The 20856-nt window shown below is 36.5% G+C and overlaps 1 protein-coding gene across 1 annotated transcript; it reads right to left on the reverse strand.

The window, feature by feature from the left end:
• Positions 1 to 313: 313 nt before the first annotated feature.
• On the reverse strand, positions 314 to 19673 carry spint1b (serine peptidase inhibitor, Kunitz type 1 b). Its single transcript, XM_051876019.1, has 10 exons — positions 19004 to 19673; positions 18210 to 18367; positions 17465 to 17606; positions 8911 to 9081; positions 4796 to 4834; positions 4359 to 4484; positions 4227 to 4274; positions 3014 to 3184; positions 2854 to 2919; positions 314 to 1115 (listed from the first exon to the last, which is right to left on the reverse strand). Exons 1-10 carry the CDS (start codon positions 19410 to 19412, stop codon positions 931 to 933), a joined length of 1515 nt encoding a protein of 504 aa, XP_051731979.1. The 5' UTR covers positions 19413 to 19673; the 3' UTR covers positions 314 to 930.
• Between the last annotated feature and the right edge of the window lie 1183 nt (positions 19674 to 20856).

Here is a 20856-nt window from a genome sequence, read left to right on the forward strand (position 1 = left end):
AAAGCAGCTTTACAGGGGTAAACAGGAAAATGATTCAATGATGCAAACAGATTTAAATTCTGCAGTAAAATAGCTCTAAAACGAAAATCGTGTCAATGTTTAGCTTCAATAACTGTAAAGTTAATCAATTATAAAATTAATTCAATTCAGCTATAAAGCAGCTCTACAGAAAACAGTGATGTCATTGTCATCATCAAAATGTGACCCATATTGACATACAAGCAAAAATATATTATGAATCTAACTTTTTTTTCCCCCAGTTTTGAAGCCTGTTTCGTCCCAGTACTCAATAACTGGAATATCACTCAAGCACTCAAATTAATAAGTTCTCTTTAATAAACACCTGGCAGACATTTTACATTTGATGCAACAAGAACTCATGGTTTCATGGGACAAATAATATAATTCATCTCACATATATTCCACATATAAACAATGTCACACCATAAAATATATGCAATTAAAAATGTAACAAATATCAATATAGATAATTCAAGAAATTATACTCCCCTCAAAAATCTTAAGAATGATAAATATGGCTTGTAACAAAACAAAGACAATATCTTTGGTCAAGTGCTTATAAAACCAGAATATAAAATTCTCTGATGGCAGACCATCTTTAAGGAGTGATAAAGATCCAATATCTACTTTACAAACTCTCTCTTATGTCATTTCACAAACACACACACTTGGGTCTGATCAATGTAACATAATACACTAATTCTAAATATCCACATTAAAAAGAAACACCTTGTTCATTAAGACCTGAGATAAAAGACCTGGTTCAGTGACCAAACAAGTAATATGGCTTCACGTTAAGGTCAGGAACCCGTTACTTAATAAAGGAATTATTCATATGATTCATCCTACACTGCAGCCGGCCTACAGTAGATCTAAGTGTCAGACCATAATGTTTTAAAGATGATAGAGTCATGCTTTGGCAGTGGTGCTGTTGTAGACCATCTGTTGCTCTTCTTCACCGTATACCACTGGAGGACTGCTGGTGGCCACGCGCTGATGCTGTTTTTTTCTCCTGTTCTTGAGGAAAAAGTAACCCAACACAGCCAGAACGGCCAAGATGGCCACAACCAAAACCACAGCCAGGGCAACAGAAGCTGAGGGAGGAAAAAAGACAATCCAGAACATGCACTGCTTGAACTAATGGCAGGTTCACACATACTCCATTTGAAGTATAAGTATGCGGTGCAGAAGCAGCACGGGCTCATTGCGCTTTCACATATGACGCATTTGCAGTGTGCAACTGATCCGTGGCTGTATATCACAAACTCAACTTTATTCAATTTTTTTCAAAAGTTGTTCCTGAAAATGTTTTTTCAGCATTGTGATTATCTTTGTACACAGTAGTTATACAGTCTTTCATAGACATATTCACATGTAAATGTACTAAATTTAAACATTATTCAGTTCATTACTTCTATAGGGATATATTAAGTTGCTCAAGCAAGTGGCAAAACATTTAAACAGCCTACTTTTCTTATGTTAAAATATCAAACATTTTAAGTTAAACTTAAAATTGACAAAAACAGCTAACTCTCATGCCTTTCTTTTGCATTTAAATCTTTATACAAGAAATACATAAAGGTCATAAAGAACTTTGTTTTTCCACCTCCACAAAGAGACGAGTGCCACCCATTATGTCGCCTTGTTTATTTAAATGTGAGGTAGTTTTCCTTGCTTCACCCTGCATGGGCAAAAAGCCATGTGTTTAATTATATGCATTTATGGTGAAATTACTACATTTTCGTGTTGATACATGTTTATTTTTATGTGAACAATGCACTGTCACTTTAATTCACCACGTGCAGCACAGCATATGTGCGAAAACGATTGCTGCACTGCTGCAGATACACCGCTCCTGGAACGCATTGTCGGACCATATCCGTGCGCAGTGTGAATGCTCTAACTTGTTAACATGGGCATGGTTAAAAAAAAAAAAAAAAAAAAAAAAAAAAAAAGTACGTGTGAACCTGCCGTTAGAGCAGAGATCTGTCCTATTCACTTATTTAGTTAAAGGGACTAGACTATTATTTTTTTTTTTTTTTTTTTTTTAGAGATATGAGGGTAATCCCTAAATGTTGTGATGCACCATCTATACTTCCGAAGGATTCTAATGTTATTTTTAATAGTATTCTTGATCATTTCAGTCTGATCTTAAAAGTTTGAATGACACATTTCAGCACTGATTATTTTGAGAGCTGTCACAATGTAATGCAGGCTTTGTAAAAAGGTTGTTAAGACAGCAACCCGTAAGTGTTACTTGTTATACATGTGGAGATCATAATAGAGGTCATTTACATATACATAAGTGTTAAAAGTCACATTATCCAAAATTAGCCTTTTTAACAGAATAGAAAGGGTCGTTATAAAACCCCAAATAAAGTGAGGGAAAAACCAAATAAAATACCACTGAAGTGTACAATAAGGCTATGTAAAAACACACTAAAAATACTCCAATATTCTATTTATAATGTTTTCTTTTGTCATTTTGTTTCATGAAAATTACTTAAAAGTTCTGAAAGTCACTAAACTTTTCCAAGCAAAATATATTAATATCCTTAAAACAAGATACATTTACAAAATTGATGCAAGCAGCAAAATTGGGTAATGCTTTTCTTAAAGGCTTGATGTATAATGTATGTTGCAATTCATTATATATTTTTTAATAAAAAATTTGAATTTCTCAAATTAGGTTTGAATTATAAACCTCACAAAAATGTTTCATGCTTAATAAAAAAGCAACGAGGTACAAGAATATTATTTTAAGATATAAAATAAGATATTATATTTTATATATATATATATATTAAAAAAAAAAATATGATTAGATATTACCTGACTGGCTTTCCCCTAGTTCCTCATCACCCCTTACAAACAATCCTCTGGCAAACACATCCTTTTCTACAAAGACAGACATCAGAAATATACATCAAATCTACACTTCAGCCATCATCACTAATATATCTTGTTGTTTAGACTTGAAAACCATTCATACCTGTGACACCTGAGCAGTCGTTCATGCAGTTGTCTGTTGTTTCAAAGTTGTTGTCATTGCCATCACAGCCACCATAGGTGAATCGATGACACTTTTTGTTAAGAGGGTCATAGTACCAACGAGTAAAACTGGCTCGACAGGGGCCCGTAACAGGGGGATCTGTGCAGTGGGCTACACCATCATAATAGGAGAACAGGATTAGAAGAGAATTAAAGCTCATGAAGAAATAAGAAATCCGTTTAATGCACAAACTGTTGGTGGGATAACAAAAAATCTCATTAGCACTTTCACAATCAAAATGCTGTCATGATCAGTTATGTGATGTGAGAGTAACAATAGCTTTGAGCATTCTTGACATCAAACTTTGCTCAATCTATCTAAAAGCAATATTTCATAAAATATGCAAATGCAAATGCAAATATGGAGAGGAAACTTTGGTCTGTTCATTACACAAAGCAATGAAATTGCTTCAAAAGATAAGTATGGGCTGTCTTGTTTTATATTTATTGCAGCTTGACCGCCCCATTCACTTTTTATTATATAGACAAGAATAGCCAGGACATTCTACTAAATTTCTTCTGTGTTCCAGGAAAGAAAGAAAAATCATGAAGTTTCCAAATGACTTGAGAGTGAGTTACATATGGTGGTTTAAATTTCGAAGTGAATTATTTCTTAATGAACTAATAAGGCTGCTGGTCTGTAAAGGCTGCAACAAGCCGACTTCAAAGAACTCTAGTGGCGACGAAAACCTACTGTGTTGTCACCTAATGTGTCTTTTAGTTACCATATACGGACACTATAAGTAAGTGCCTGTTATTACACTTGTCTATAGGTACAAAGTAGTTACCATGTTTGTACCACTGGAAAGTACAGCAGTGTTACTTATTAGTTTCCATGTACATACATGTCAGGTAAGTACCTTGTGTTACCACTCTTTTACTTGTATGTACAACATAATTACTATATATGTACCAGGAAAGTACACATACTGTAAAATAAAGTGCTACCGAATGGACAATCAAAGTGATCTTTCTAATTGACAGCGATTCAACATGCTCAATTGGATGAATTGCCGCTGACGTGAGCCCAACTACAGCCAACATGTGGAACACACTGCAAACACTAACCCGACAAGCGCTCATTGATGGCCCACTATTGGCTTGGTGTGTCATGGCAATTCAATTATAATTTTTCAGCGATGCATAAAACTCACCTTTTTTATTCCCCCCAATCTGAAGAAGTCGACTCAGGCTTTTATTCACTAAAAAGTAAAAGAAGTCAAAATAAAAACTGAGTACATGTCATGAGGTGTGTTTGTGTGTGTGGTTATGGTGCAGTGTCTCACATTGCTCACAGTTCTCCTCATCAGAACCGTCGCTGCACTGCCGCTGTTCATCACAGTCAAACTCTTTCTTCACACAGCAGCCGTTAGAGCATTTAAATTGGTCTTCTCCACATGAAGAAGAACAGTCTGTATCACACACAGACAAAAACACAGAATGAGATGAGCAACAAACTCTAGGGCAGTGGTCTCAAACCCAGTTCCTCAAGGGCCACAGCCCTGCAGAGTTTAGCTCCAACCAGCTCCAATTCACACCTGCTTGGAAGTTTCTAGTAAACCTGAAGACCTTGATTAGCTGGATCAGGTGTGTTTGATTAGGGTTGGAGCAAAACTCTGCAGAGCTGTGGCCCTTGAGGAACTGGGTTTGAGACCACTGCTCTAGGGAAAGTTTATATACACAGTACAGTGTTTGGCTGAGGGGAGATTGACAGCAAATATACCTTCCGTAGCCACCTTTCTCGACTCTCCACCAGGGATTACTGCAGACAGACAACATTTAAGAAGACATTACATACTGATAGTCCATGTGAGATTGAGGATTTAATCAAGGAAATTAAAGGATTAAAGGAATCTTCTAATTAATGGGGTTGTTTATTCTAATGATTTCTGTGAGGACAAATCCTAATGCCATACAATACAATGACATTAAAGAAAACGATGTCCTTTCAACATTGCTGCAGCAGATGGCCCTTTTCTATTCCAGACAGAATATGCTCCTGAATGCTAAGCAAGATCCATATAGATGTTTTGTGTGGAGTCTGGTGTAGATGAACTTGACTGGCCTGCAAAAGTCATAGACATGAACCCCAACTGGAACACAAACTGAGCCAAGCCCATTTACCCAGCATCAGTGCCTGACCTCACTGATGCGCTGGCGTAGGAATGGGGGCAAATCTCGGCATCCATGTGCTAGCTTATAATGGAAAGACCAAAAGAGTGTAAACTATTATAATAGCAAAGAGAGGAAATAATGATTTTTTTGTCATGCTTTTTTATTTTTGGTTGGAGTTTCCCTTTAATTTCAAAAGTCCATATAATGCAAGTATACAGGACCTTTTTTTAACATCAAAATGCGTCAAACGCGTGTAATGGGTAGGTTTAGGGGTAGGGTTAGGGGGTAGAATATACAGTTTGTACAGTATAACAACCATTATGTCTATGGAGAGTCCCTACAAGGATAGTGAACCAAACGTGTGCGTGTATAAGCCACTACTTCCGGCCAACTTTTAAATGCTCTAATTCATCCCAAAAATGTTCTGGAAGGGTTCAATAGGGGACCAGTCAAGTTCTTCTCCAAAGTCACCCGAATTTATAGTGCATCATGAAGGTATTCATAATGTACATTATAATGCATTATATCTTTTCATAAATAACTGTAACCATAATATGCATTATAATATTTGCAGATTCCTTGTTACATCTGAAATTGGTTGTTTGCCATGTGTTTTAATGTATTATGCTTTCTAAAGGCGTAACATAAGTATTATGTTGTATTTTAACTGCGGTTACAAATATTCATGAGCTCATACAATGCATTATAAGGTGCATTACAAAAATACTTTAATAATGCATTATATATAAAGGCTTTAAGTACAGTGTTACCACTATTTTTTAATGGACCTGCTTTGTGCACAGGGGTAATGTCATTTTACAACGCAAAAGGACCTGGCCCCAATGTCTGCATGGCCATATAGAGTAGCTCAACCAAAATTATTTATTCACCCTCATTTTGCACTCATATGCTGTAATTTTTTTCTGTTAAACACCAAAGGGGAATTTTGAATTTGTATTGAAAATCTTCCCATATGCAGCAGCTCTTTAAATTAAATATTCTGCAGGTTTGATGTCATGCTGTATAGGAATCAGACAAAAAAAAAAAAAAAGAACTAAAGATGTTCAATGTTATTGCCATCCAACCTGAACCACTGACGCCACATTTGATTTGAAGAACTGCAGCAGAGATAAAGATAATTAATAAAGAACAATTTCATTAAATTTTCAGAAGAGTTGAAAAGTAGTATGGACTATTCAGGGCCCAAGCACCGATGGTGCGGCCAATTCTTCTTCTTCAAAATGAATCGCATTTTTGAGGGCCTAAACATGCTCGAAAACTCATGAAACTTTGCACACGTGTCAGAAGTGGTGAAAATTTACGTTTTATATGGGTTTTAGAATTAGGTGTGGCAAAATGGCTCGATAGCACCACCTACAAAATTTCAATTAAGCGCCCTTCGCGCTACATTTCACATACAGGTATGAAATTCGGTAGACAGATGTAACAGCCCAATACCTACAAAAAAAGTCCCTGGGTGCAAAATCTGTAAACCCAACAGGAAGTTTTGAATATTTTGAATTTTCTCTGCAAAATTTTGGCAGTTTTTGCCATTTCCACACGTTCTACTTTAACAAACTCCTCCTAGAGCTTTAATCAGATCAACATCATATTTGGTCAGTCTAATTTAAAGGACTTCGAGACGTTAAATTGTGAAGATCTAGAGTTTTCGCTGAAGGGCGTGTCCGTGGCGGACTGACAAACTTCGATGTGTCGCCATGAAACAGGAAGTTGTTGTAACTCGGGCATACAATGTCTGATCTGCCTCAAACTTCACATATTTTATTAGAGTCCTGGCCTGAAGACATCTACATGGCAATATTCAGTTACAGTCATAGCGCCACCTGTGGGTAACAGGAAGTGACATGTTTTACACTGTGATTAATTCCTCAGAGATTTAACCAGAACCACATCATATAAGGTCAGTGTAATCTTAAGGCCTTCGCGATGTTAAATTTCAAAGATCTTGAGTTTTCGTTGAATGGCGTGTCCGTGGCGGACTGACAAAGTCTGATGTTTCGCCATGAAAGGGGAATCACATTTTGAGGGCCTGAACGTGCTCAAAAAATCATGAAACTTTTGCACACGTGTCAGAACTGGTGAAAATTTACGTCTGATATGGGTAATTTGTTAAACTGTATTTAAATAGTAGCACAATTATAATACTGTATTGTGTGAGATTATGTAATTCAAAGTACAGTAGTCAACTTTTGAAGTGGATCAAAAAAGTTCAGCAAAGTTGTCCTAAGAAGAAGTTTCTAGGACAACTTTGATTAAAGGTTTTGATCCACTTCAAATGTTGACTATATTATACAAAGTATAAGTAATAACAAAGTGTATTGTTATTGACTGCAAAGTGTGTAATTTTTAGTATTTGGAATAAGCCAAAGGTACTTAGTATACTATTACCTGTAAAATAATATATTCATAGTATATTGCTTGTGTGTTTGGAAGACACTCGTAATTAATTTGTAATGTACTTAAATCACAAATAAAGTGTACTTATAATACAAATAAAGTATATTTATAACACAAATTAAGTACACTTTAATATCACTAATCAAGCATGTAATTAGTCCCTACACAGGCATATACTTAAAGTGTACCAAGTATACTTGAAGTTGTTCCAATTTAGCACACAAAAGTACACTAAATATACTTAAAGTTGTGTTTTTATACAACTTAAATACAACTAAAATATACTTAGTACAAAATTAGTTGTTTCAAAATAGCACACTTTAAGTTAACTAATCATTAACACACTTGAAATATACTGATAATTAATCTGGCTGCAAGTATACTTAGCATACTTTTTTTCCCACTAGGGCTCGTAGAGTTTTAATCAGAACCACATCATTATAGTCAGTCTAATCTAAAGGCCTTAATGATGTTAAATTGCAAAGATCTTGAGTTTTTGCTGAAGGACATGTCCGTGGAGGCCTGACAAAGTCTGATGTTTTGCCATGAAAGAGGAAGCTGTTGTAAGTCAGGCATACAATGTCCGATCTGCCCCAAACTTTACGTGTGATAAGAGTCCTGGCCTAAAGACATATTCAGTTAGTCATAGCGCCACCTGCTGGCAACAGGAAATGACATGCTTTACACTGTAAGTCACTCCCAGAAACAATATGCCACGAAGTGCCAAACATACTAGAAACACGTTAAATCATGCACCTGGCTAAATGCTAATGTATTCGATTAACGCCACGAAACAGGAAGTTGTTTTAACTCAGGTATACAATGTCCAATCTGCTCCAAACTTCACGTTTGATAACAGTCCTGGCCTGAATACATCTACATGCCAATATTCAGTTACGGTCAAAGCGCCGCCTGTTGGCAGCAGGAAATGTGGCACTTCGAAATTACGTTGCCATATTTCCCTTGTATTTACTCACTTACATGCATGTCGCCCACTGTTCAATGTTTTCCTGATGCCAACGGGTGGCGGTGAGCCCGGGTGCGAGAGCCCTTTCATCGCTGCTTGCAGCTTTAATTAATGATGCTTTTCTTATAGTGTGACAGTTCACAGGTCTATTAACTGTCATTGTGTAGTAAATCAAGTGAAGGTTTTTCAAAATTCTCTTTAGGTGTTCCATGGAAGGAAAAAAAGCAGCATACTGGTTTGGAAAACACACATAAATAAAGACTTATTTCCTTTATTCCTATAGTGTTCCTTTAAACCTATATTACAACACTGCCACAAAACAATGAGATTTGCATTACCTTTTGTGTTTTTACAGGCATTTAAACACTCCTGTTCAGAGAGATAGTTGTTGCTATTCTCCTTACACCCTCCAAAGAAGAACTGCTCACACTTGCTAGATGCAGCATTGTAATGCCATCGAGGGAAAGAACCTCGGCAGGGTCCCTCCTTTTTAGGGGTCAAACAGTGACCTAGTGAGAAATGGAATAGAATAGAGTCATGACATATAAAAACAACAGAAAAAAAAAAGATTTTGTAAAAGATAGAAAGGAAAAGATAGCTGTTGAGCATTGTGAAGTGGTTGCTCACTGGCCCAATCCAAAACTCTCTCTGGACTCTGGCAAGCAGGATGGGGAAGAGAGCCATGAGAACAGATGATCTTTTATGTTTGTGTACGGCAGTGGGCTAAAAAGTGCTTGCCACCCGTTTTGGTTTCTGTTTTGAATTTTATTTCTTGATTAAAATGTATGTTTAAATCCAGTCGGTTCCCACCCCCTCCTCCACATTATGAACAGTGACTCCTTTACACCTGCCACTAACATGCATTTCATTTTTGGATAATACTATTTTTAAGCCAGGAATTACACCTTTTTATACCTTCAGTTGTGTAAACAAACATTTTCATCATTTAGCAAATTTTAAAAAGTATTAAGGCATAATTCAAAATGCTTTCTGACAGTTCTTGCATTTCCTTCTTTACGAGCCCTTCAGTTAAAGATGTTAATAAAGATTAGAAGAGAATAAAAGTTGAGAAAAAGTTCTGAAAAGAAATGAGATTCCAAATGTAATCCAATGAAATATGATAAATAAAAAAACACTGTTGATTAACTTGGGTGAGCAGATCACAGTATCATAGTGTCTGTTGTCACAGAATAAAAAGAAAAAGCCAGAAAACCTTCAACACAGCCCTTGAATGACCCCGTAGAGTGATACAGTTTACGATTATTTGCAGTGTACATCACAAGTAATTTATGTAGCTGAATGCAGATACCACAGAGTTGAAAAGTTGTATTGGCCTACTGTGTGTGCATAATTAGGCGATATTCTGATATTTTTCCCAAGATTTTCTCTTCAGATATATAATCATTCATATGTAATTGTTCATGAGGAAAGGTGTGGCTTCACGTGAAAACCACCTTATATTTACTGTAGATGTGTATAATTATGACAGTTTTTTCTACAGGGAAAGAGTTTTAATTGCAACTGAAGTGTCAAATTATGAAACGCCCATGAGAAGAATGCCAAAAAAAAAAAAAAAAAAAAAAAAAAAAAGGGTATTTACATTAGAGAATAAATACATAGATCCATATTAGGAATCAATTTGTTTATCCTAATGGACTGGTGGTAGAATTTTTGAGATGGAAGCGCTCATCTACGTATGTGAACTGTGAGGAGAGAAAAAGAGAACATTGTCCTGCCACTAATAACAGCGGCAACGAACACTCAGCATGATTTAAAAATAAATAAAAACAAACATTGCAGTGCCAGATCGCTTCTTATTTAACACAAATGAACAAATTGCTTATCAAATGGACATGTTTATTTTGTATTGGGTACATCCATGCCGCGAGACGTTTCAAAAAGTGGAGGGGACAATACTGACGCTGGTAAAAAGTGGTGGGGACATGTCCCACCCGCAAATTACGCCTATGTGGAGGCCATCATTTTCTAGAATGGCAGCCGACCTGGAGTCTCCAAAACCCAGGTTAAAAAAAACAAAAAACAAAAAAAAAAAACAAGTTTTTTCTATAATGTACTTAAAGTGCTCTAATTTCACGCACTAATTTTGTACTTAATATACTAAAAATTATTCTTTAGTACTTCTTAAGATAATCTTAAGAACATCTAAGTGTACTCAACTGTGCTATTTTGAGACACCATGAAATATGAACTAAAAATGTGCTTTTAATATACCATCTCTGTACTTAAAAAATGTATTTAGCTACCAATGTATTTAGCAATCTTGTGAGAAGCATTCACATTCGTTGCGGAATTCTCTGTTAAACCACAGATATCAGATCAAACAGTGCCAACGTGGAAACTGTTTGATTTGATATCTGTGGTTTTACAAAGAATTCTGCGACGAATGTAGCCTAAATGCTTCTCACAAGATTTCACAGCAACGTTATTAACTCTGCTGTGAATTCAAGCCCTTTCTTCACAGCGCTGTGTAATCTATAAACCATGAGAAACACTGTGCCACTACCACTAACAGAAATAACTTGTGGCAGAAATGGTCTAATGTTTGAGTGCTTTTAAGTGCTTCACACAACTTTTCCCAGCACTTCAAAGCTTTAAATATTGGCCAATTTGAATGTTTTTTTTAATGTGATGTCCAAAACATTATTTGTTCATCCTTCATAGTTTGTCCCCATTTGTAAAACTAAAAGTTCTGAAAAGAAATGAGATTCCAAATGTAATCCAATGAAATATGATAAAAAAAAAAGATACCGTTGATTAACTTGGGTGAGCAGATCACAGTATCAGTGTCACAGAATAAAAAAGGCAAAAAAACACATGTACATCACATGTAACTTACGTAGCTGAATGCAGATAATGAACATGCATTTGCATTCACAACTTCCATAAATGTGGTCAGAATCTTCCAATCTGCAGCAGCTCTCTTTAATAAAATATGCTGCGGGTTTGACATCATGCTTTATGGTAGCAAGACAGACAAGAACTAAAAACGTTTTATCTTATTGACATCCAATCTGCAACACTGATGCCATATTTGATTTGAGAACTACAACAGACATGAAGAAAATCAGTAAAAGAGAAACAAATTTCAATCTGCTCCTCACACAAAGAGTTTGCAAAAGTTGCATTTTTTAAACTGTTAATTAAATTATTTAAACTGACTTGTCAGGTTGAGGGTGTCTATATTCCGCCATGTAAGCGCACCTGGCTTTTAAAGGGAATGGGAGATGACACTCTGATTGGTTTATTGCACGTTATGCCCAAAACACACCCTTGACTCATTAAGAGACTAGGTACAACCCTTTTGGTTCATGCGCCAACCATTTTTTCCCCATCGTTAAACTAGCAAGAGTGGATTGGGACATGACCTAAGTGCACCTGCGCCATGCACTTCAGACTAGATCATTAAAACAGGGCCCATGGACTCAGTGTACGGTTTAGTAACTTTATTTGGTAACAAAATTGTAGCAAACTATTTGTATTACTTAACATGTAATTTAATTATTGTAGGTTTGCATATAATGTTTACATTTATCCTGTGCTTTCTATTAATTACTGCATTTGTTTTTGGGCAAGGGAGATGAGTAAAGTAATTTTTTAGAGTAATTTTTTTTTAATCCATGTAGGTTACAGGTATAGTCATTTAAAGATATTTTTATTCCTACTCCAGTTAAAATGTTACACAACCAGTGCATGTAATATGAATATTTTCAAGAAATAAAAATGTATTGATGTGGATGCATAACTGACTGATGAGTCTGTCTAATGTCTTACCTTGTTTCTATACACAGTTTTGCTATGTTTTATTTTTATTTACTATTTTTAATTTAGTTATTCAACATATTTGTATATTAACAATAGATATATTTGATTTACAAAACACCTGTTCAATTGCTCGTTAATGCAAATATCTAATCAGCCAATCACATGCCAACTCAATGCATTTAGGCATGTAAACATGGTCAAGACAATCTGCTGAAGTTCAGATTGAGCATCAGAATGAGGAAAAAAGATGATTTAGGTGACTTTGAACGTGGCATGGTTGTTGGTGCCAGATGAGCTGGTCTGAGTATTTCAGAAACCACAGATCTACTGGGATTTTCAACCATCTCTAGGGTTTACAGAGAATGGTCCGAAAAAAAGAGAAATATCCAGCGAGCAGAAGTTCTGTGGGTGAAAATGCCTTGTTGATGCCAGAGGTCAGAAGAGAATGACCAGACTGATTTGAGCTGATAGAAATGCAACAGTAACTCAAATAACCACTTGTTACAAGCGAGGTCTGTAGAAGAGCATCTCTGAATGCAGAACAAGTTGAACCTTGAAGCAGATGGGCTACAACAGCAGAAGACCATACCGGGTGCCACTCCTGTCAGCTAAGAACAGGAAACTGAGGCTACAATTCACATGGGCTTACCAAAATTGGGCAATAGAAGATTGGAAAAACGTTGCCTGGTCTGAGGAGTCTCGATTTCTGCTGCGACATTCAGATGGTAGGGTCAGAATTTGGTGTAAACAACATGAAAATATAGCATATAAGAACATATAACATATTGAGAACATATAACATATATATGTTCTCAATAACAAATGCGGAAAAGTTAGTTCATGATTGCTCTGCATGCTTAATAAACAGAATCCAGCTGGTCCAAAATGCAGCAGCTAGAGTTCTTACTAGAACCAGGAAGTATGACCATATTAGCCCAGTTCTGTCAACACTGCATTGGCTCCCTATTAAACATTGTATACATTTTAAAATCTTGCTATTTACTTACAAAGCACTAAATGGTTTAGCTCCTCAGTGCTTGAGCGAGCTCTTAACACATTATAGTCCTTCACGTCTACTGAGATCTCAAAATTCTGGCCAGTTGATAATACCTGCTACTTATATAATAAAGCTACTTTGAAACTAAGTGCTATATAAATAAAGGCGACTTGACTTGCTTATGTGTAGTTGTTAACATGGATAACATTATTAACCCCAACCTTACAAGCACAATAAAGCAATTATCGCTAAACAACAATCATTATTACAGCCTGGACAGACTGGATACGAGCAAAAAAATAATCACATAAAAACCTGCCTAAAAAGATAGGTCTAAAGGCGAGACTTAAAAACACGAAGACTTTCACTGTTTTGCACATCCTATGGCAACAAGTTGCATAAATAAGGAGCTGCGTGACTAAAGGCTCATGACCCCATAGAAGTAGTGCAAGTTCGAGGGAGAACAAGAGTGAGTGCAGAAGATGATCTTAAAGTACGAGCAGGAGTGTAAATATGAAGAAGGTCAGATAATTATGAAGGAGCAAGATTATTAAGAACATGACATGACATGTTTATTTGCAAGTTCATTTTAAAGTTCAAGATATTGTTGAAACCTGCACATGGGATCAACGGTTTTGGCACATGTTCAAGATGCAGGGGTGTAAACAAAGTTCCTAATCTGCTCAAGGGATTGTTTGTATTAAAGTGGCCAAATCATGCTTTTTGTGTGTAATATAACGGTTTTTGCAATCTGCAAAGTTTTAAAGATCAAAGTGCACAACAAATAAAGTTATTGTCTCCTGAAAGAAAGAATAGATTATGAACTGCCGAAACAAGACGTCAGCAATTCCAGTCTGAAATTGACTGAACTGAGCTGGATGACATCACGGTTTTATCCAGAGCTGCTGTATATATAAATGAATTTTACATCAGAAATGAATCAACACTGAATTTACTTAAGCTGAACAATGACACTATTTTCTTCTTGAGCTGCTGTACAGCCAAAACAAACTTTGTTACATTATTTTCCTGTTATCACTGTAAAGCTGCTTTGAAACAATCTGCATTGTAAAAAGTGCTATATAAATAAAGTTGATGACTTGACTTCCTGTTACATACCTACGTAACAATGTAACAAATTTGCCTATGGTCTTCATTGGCTGCCCGCAAACAACATCTACTTTGACCCTGGAGTTGTAGCTGAAGCCTGAAAGAGTTTGGTTCGTGTTGTCGACACGCTGTTTTCAGCGCTGCAAATTCACCTTGCATACACTTCAAAAGAATGAGGACTCCCACTGGAATTGATACGGAAAAAACCAACATCATCATTTAAAAATATCTTCATTTGTGTTTCGAAGATGAACGAAAGTCTTACAGGTTTGGAACGACATGACCGTGAGCAGTTAAAGGGTTAGTCCACCCAAAAATGAAATTTCTGTCATTAATTACTCTCCCTTATGTCGTTCCACACCCGGAAGACCTTCGTTCATCTTCGGAACACAAATTAATTTTGACGAAATCCAAGAGGTATTTTTATCCCCCATAGAAATCAATGTAATTACCACATTGAAGGTCCAGAAAAGTAGTAAAGACATCGTTGAAATAGTCAACGTGACTACAGTGGTTCAACCTTAATGTTATGAAGCAGCGAGAATACTTTTTGTGCACAAAAACAAAGAAATAATGACTTTATTCAACAATTTCTTCTCTACCCTCTCATTCTCCTACGCTGTTTACACTGTATAGACAGTGCAGGTTCTACGTCAGAACGTTGGCTCGTTATTGGCCAACGCTGTTCACGTGAGCACCAGTGTTGCCAAGTTTGCGGTTTTCCCGCGGAATTGGGCTACTTTAAACTGTTGCCGTGGGTTGTTTTTCATGTCTGCGGGTTGAAGCGACTCCAAATAACTTAATATTTAGCCCGTGGAATGCGAATTTCACCAGAGGAACCCTGCCAAAAACACGGATTTTCCCCCCGAAACACAATTGGGCTGGTTTTGGGCTAGTTTTGACTAGCAATTGGGCGGGTTTTGTTGTGAAAACCTGGCAACCCTGGTGAGCACCATGACGCATACGTGTGATGCTGATGCAGAGGCTGGCCAATAATGAGTTCTGACGTAGAACCCGGAAGCCTGCACTGTATTCTCATTGCTTCATAACATTAAGGTTGAACCACTGTAGTCACGCTGACTATTTTAACAATGTTTTTACTACATTTTTGGACCCTGGATGTGGTAATTACGTTACTTTCTATGGGGGATTAAAAAAAACTCTTGAATTTCATCAAAAAAGTATCTTAATTTGTGTTCCAAAGATGAACAAAGGTCTTACAGGTTTGGAACTACATGAGGGTGAGTAATTAAGGACAGAAATTTCATTTTTGGGTGAACTAACCCTTTAATTGTAATCAACCATCAAAAGGAAAAAGAGAATGGCCCTTTCTCAAACAGCACAATTCATATGAACTTGCAGTCTTGTGGACTTTAATAATAAATACATTTTCCGTACATTTTCTGAAGTGTTGCCCATCATGGCAGTATCTAGGGAAATGTCACTTTGAATATCGGGTAGAAGTCTGCACATGTCCATAGTTCACCCAAAAATGAAAATTCTGTCATCATTTACTCACCCTCAAGGTGTTCCAAACCTGTGTACATTTACTTTTTCTGACAGAATTTTCATTTTTTGGGTGAACTATCCCTTTAAGACATGTGCAGTCCACAAGACCGTGGATTTTAGGTTTCAGAAGGGTGCTTGCAAGTGCTCCACAGCAGACTTCTACCCGATATTCAAAGTGACATTTCCCTAGATACTGCCATGATGGGCAACACTTCAGAAAATGTACAGAAAATGTATTTATTATAAGGAGTAGTATTATTATTTAGCATAACCCTCACTAAATTTTGTACAATTTATGCCTAAATCAAGAACAATTCCCCAATATTAATACATTTGTGTAAAGTAAATGTTTTATGCATTTTTTTTTCTGGAAAACAAGATGAAAATACTATTTAAGAAAATATTTTTTGCAATGCAATATATTCATAGATGTGGGGGTCACTCTGATATTCTGACTTTGTTGGCAAAACATCAAAGTAGAGGAATATTATCAAAACAGCAGCAACAACAAAACACAACAATATGTAATTACATATTGCATCACACAAATGTGCTGTTGTATTCATGAACCAGACATGGATGCATCACATAAATAGTGTGATTAGACAGTGAGTAAAAAGCATTTTCATGTGATGTTTCAATCGATGCTAAAACTGACCTCATTTATACTGCACTATACATGTGGTTTTACTCAATGTACTGTAAATGTACGGTTTCTTCACTTTGCGTTCATTATTTGCGTTTTATTGCAATTTACTATAAAATGCATTATCAATATCTTTTTCACACTGTCACACTGCCACTCTTTTTCATTTTCATTCCATCACTCCTCTTCAGTTCTTTTTGCCTTTCTGTCAGAAAGGTTACAGAAGGCTGAGAATGCCACAAGTTAATTAATCTTTGCTATTTGCTGTAATTTGTTAAGTCCTTGCTGAATTGTGTGTGGTTACGCAGAGCAGTTATCTATACTGCGCAACTGTGACTCAAAGCATGCAACACGTCAAACCGGTTCTGCACATTCAGAGGGAGTGGTAAACCTTCGCAAACAATAAAAACAGAGAGTCATCCCTAACACATCACTACATTATGGAGTTATTTGTAAGCCTACGACATTTAGACGTCTGAAAATCTTAATCTCCTTCCTTTTTAGATTTTATCCAAAACGACTAACAAAAAAGGAAAGTCACAAGCAGTTTGTCATAACAGCCAACAATATTCATAGTAAACAATGACAAGTTTAAAGTACAAACTAGATTAGTAGACAACTTTTCCTAATTAATAGACTACTTATTGGTTTAATTTGGCTCAACTATTTTACTATGGTATTCCTATACATTTACAAACATCACAGGAAGGAGAACAACTCCATAAAAAGAGGAATTAAATAATAATAGCTTTGTTTCTCATTTGCAGTGAGATAAACCCTGAGCTATATTCATAAAGGTAAAAGTCTGGGAGTGGTTGGGAAAAGCAGAATCAAAGATAACACTCACGCTCAGATTGCTCAGGAGTGAGAACCAAAACGGTGACTTTAGCTGAATCAGAATGGTCTGCTGAATCCGTCACTGTCAGTCTGAACTCATACACCCCAGGTATCAGGTTGGACACCTTTATCTGGTCTGGCAATTCAGTTTTCTGTGGAGCAGTTGTTTTGAAACCGATCAGATGTTGGGTATTATTCCAATATTGCCATAAAACGAGTCATAGGTGACCAAAATGGGCAAGTCTGTTGCCACTTGACATCCGATCAGGGTCTTGAAGTGAAAGTAGTTTAGAACACATTGGGCAACATGCTCTACAAATTGACATTTCATTCCACCAAATTGCTGAATTGAAATGATCATTAGTCATAATTAAAGGGATAGTTCGCCCAAAAATGAAAATACTGTCATCATTTGCTCATGTTGTTCCAAACCTGTATGTAATTCTTTCTTCCGCACAACAAAAAATAATATTTTGAAGAATGTTGGTAACCAAACAGTTTTGGTTCCTATTGGCTTCTGTATGGACAAAAAAAATGTTTATATTCTAAAGAAGGAAGTAAGTCATACAAGTTTGAAACGACATGAGGTTGAGTAAATAATGACAGATTTTCTTTTGGGGGGGTGAACTATACATTTAAGATGATGAAGAAAAAATTCTTAAGCTTTTAAATTAATCTTACCATCATAACTGGAAACATAATTACATAACCACATCAACATTAATATCATAACATGACTGCTCATATTCTCATACCTCCATCTGGACAGATTCAGCTCCACGGATGAGGGTCCATTGGTAGTTTATGATCTTCCTATCATCCCAACTCTCAATGCCATTCAGCAATACCTCCTCATGAGGCTGGACCACCACATCCCGTCCAGCATTGGCAATGGGAGGTTTGTCCTTCTTATCTGAAGAAAAATAGTCATAGTCATATTATTGTTGAAATGACAATCACTCAGATTTCAATAAGAATAAAATTAATATAATTGCACCTTGCTTAATTAAAGACAAATAATCCATCTTTAACATATAGCTAAAAATGAAAAGATACCTGAGGTACCATTTCAGGGGATCTTCAGATCAAAACCCTTTAGAGAACCTCTAGGCACCAAAAAAGGAACCCATAAATTCCTGCAAAAATTCTAAAGTCAACAGTTCCTCCATGGCATCATAAACCTGAAATACATCATGAGTACACTTTGAGGCACTTTCAAAAGATGCCAAGAGATTCTCCAGAGGGTTCCACCAATGTGGCAGTCTGAGGGACCCCAAACGGTGCCTTAAGTATTTGTGGATGAATGCAATTAGTCTATGTACCCCTATGCAAAATTACAAAAAATCTTAAAGATTCTTAAAGTGTTTGAAGGAGACCTCATGTTTATTAATATTTTACTACTGTAACAATTATAGTACACTGATGCTGGAGCACTGGGACAAAACATGCTGAAAAAAAATTAATTCATTTTGTGTTAAAGTCAGTATGAAACGAAAGTTTCACATGAACAACATAAATAAAAAATGTGAATGCAAAGAATAAAATTTACCACTTTTGCGGCCGTTCAGGTAATGTTCATAGACTGAATCCAATATATAATTTGTAAACCCCTGCTTTTGAATAAATCTACAGACATATGTATGCTTATATAAGCAGTTGAAAAGAAAGCAGCTGTTGTTGGATATCTTCTCGTCTCCGTTCTCTACGAGAGCCAGGTTGCATCTGGGATCTCTGCAGCATGCAACAGTGCACTCGTGCGTATGCTGTACGCTCGGGTTCGCCAGGAAAACGGCCCCATCTTTGATCGACTCTTCCGTGTCCAGAACAAAGTCTTCCCGACCAGCCTTGAAAGTTCTTACACACTGTTGGTCTTGTGCAGATATCTCGCTCTGGGTTTCTCCGCCATAAACACCGAGAATAAAAAGAAAGAACGCGAAAAGAAAAAAACACGAACCCATTTCTGATGGATTTAAAGGGATTCTGATGTGAGATAATCGCGCAAGCAGTCCTCAAAATTACGCCAATCCACTTTAGCTGTAGTGTCAACCGAATTGACTGGTAAAAATCGAGATCAATCGCTTATTATCTTTTCTTGTCACAACGATTCGTCACGGGTTTCCTGTCGAAAGATGTCCATATTCATCTGATTTCTTCCTGCTTCAGCGCTCAGGTGTGTGTTGTTTCACCTGTGGAAGCGAGAAAATTAGGCAGTGACGTAGTCTGCGGCTGTGTCTCAATCGCTTGTGATTTGCCCTACGTAGACAGCATTTTGGTTAGCAGGTGTCTTCCCACTTCATTTCCTTTTTTTTTTTTTTTTTTTTTTAAACTCAACTCAATAAAAAAATTATTTTACATTCCATCTATCCCTAGAAGTTGACTTTCATTTTGGTCCAATAGTTGGTCCAAAATTGGTCTCAGTCCACTTACCTTGCAATGTAGCCTACAAATAGTTTTCTTCCCTTTGCCCTTGTGTCTTTAATTTCACAATGAAAGAAGGCCTCTGAGTTTCTGTGTGTAACTAAAACAGTGTATTGCATTCATTTACCAAATATGAACAAACTTTCTTAAAGGAATAGTTTAGCCTACAGAAAATTTAAATTCTATTATTTACTCACTGCCTTTCATGATTTTCGGTTTTGTAGCTGTGGAGCACAAAAGAAAATGTTTAGCAGAGTGTTGCTTTTTTAGAGGTTTTGTCATTTTTGGATTTCAGTTAATTTTCACTGTATGGAAATAAGCAGTGAGGATATAAAAATAGGGAACTGTGCTAACTGTTCTGGCAGACCAATCCAATGGCTTTTGTCAGTCACCATTCAGTCAACATTTAGCTTTTCTATAGTAAACCTACATTTTGGACTCTATAGGGGATTATGCGCAATCTAACTTCCATATTCTGTAAAACATTTTTTTCTTGAATATCAAGACAGGCACATAAAGAGGTCAGAACAACATAAATGAATTATGTGACACAAACTCTTCATTCAACAGCTGTATACTCTGTCACATAGCAGCTTTAAGACATTGTTCGGTTTTTTTTGTTATAAGTCAGAAATGACAAGAAGGCAGCTTCACACAATACAAAGTCAATGGAGAGGGTTGGATTGTTTTCCCCCCTGGGCGTGGTTTTCAGATTATGACGCGTGTCGCTCTGTCTCTATTGGCTGCAACCTGCAGCTATTTTGGCCAATCACAAAAGTTGATTGCGCAACCAACCATAGATTACTCTGCTGCATTTTTTATTATACACTTATTTGTACTATGTTTTTTTGCCGACCAGCAGCCTTTCTTGCAGCCACAGTTTAAGAGTAAATGATGGTCTGGCTTGACTGTGGAAGAGTTGACCAAAACCCTGCAAACAAGCCTGCACTGGCCCTTAACGCTGCATTCACACGGGGCGTAGGC

This window comes from Ctenopharyngodon idella, chromosome 20, assembly GCF_019924925.1.
Source record: "Ctenopharyngodon idella isolate HZGC_01 chromosome 20, HZGC01, whole genome shotgun sequence".
NCBI classification, from domain to species: domain Eukaryota; kingdom Metazoa; phylum Chordata; class Actinopteri; order Cypriniformes; family Xenocyprididae; genus Ctenopharyngodon; species Ctenopharyngodon idella.

What these genes read in the sequence shown, in the direction of transcription:
- spint1b (XM_051876019.1), bottom strand. Translation starts at nt 19,412, where the DNA reads ATGGGTTCGTGTTTTTTTCTTTTCGCGTTCTTTCTTTTTATTCTCGGT. An exon ending in CCTGAACGGCCGCAAAAGTG is followed by an intron (nt 18,368 to 19,003) that starts GTAAATTTTATT and finishes ATTTTTCTTCAG; the next exon opens with ATAAGAAGGACAAACCTCCC. An exon ending in TGCCTGTAAAAACACAAAAG is followed by an intron (nt 4,835 to 8,910) that starts GTAATGCAAATC and finishes GTCTGTCTGCAG; the next exon opens with TAATCCCTGGTGGAGAGTCG.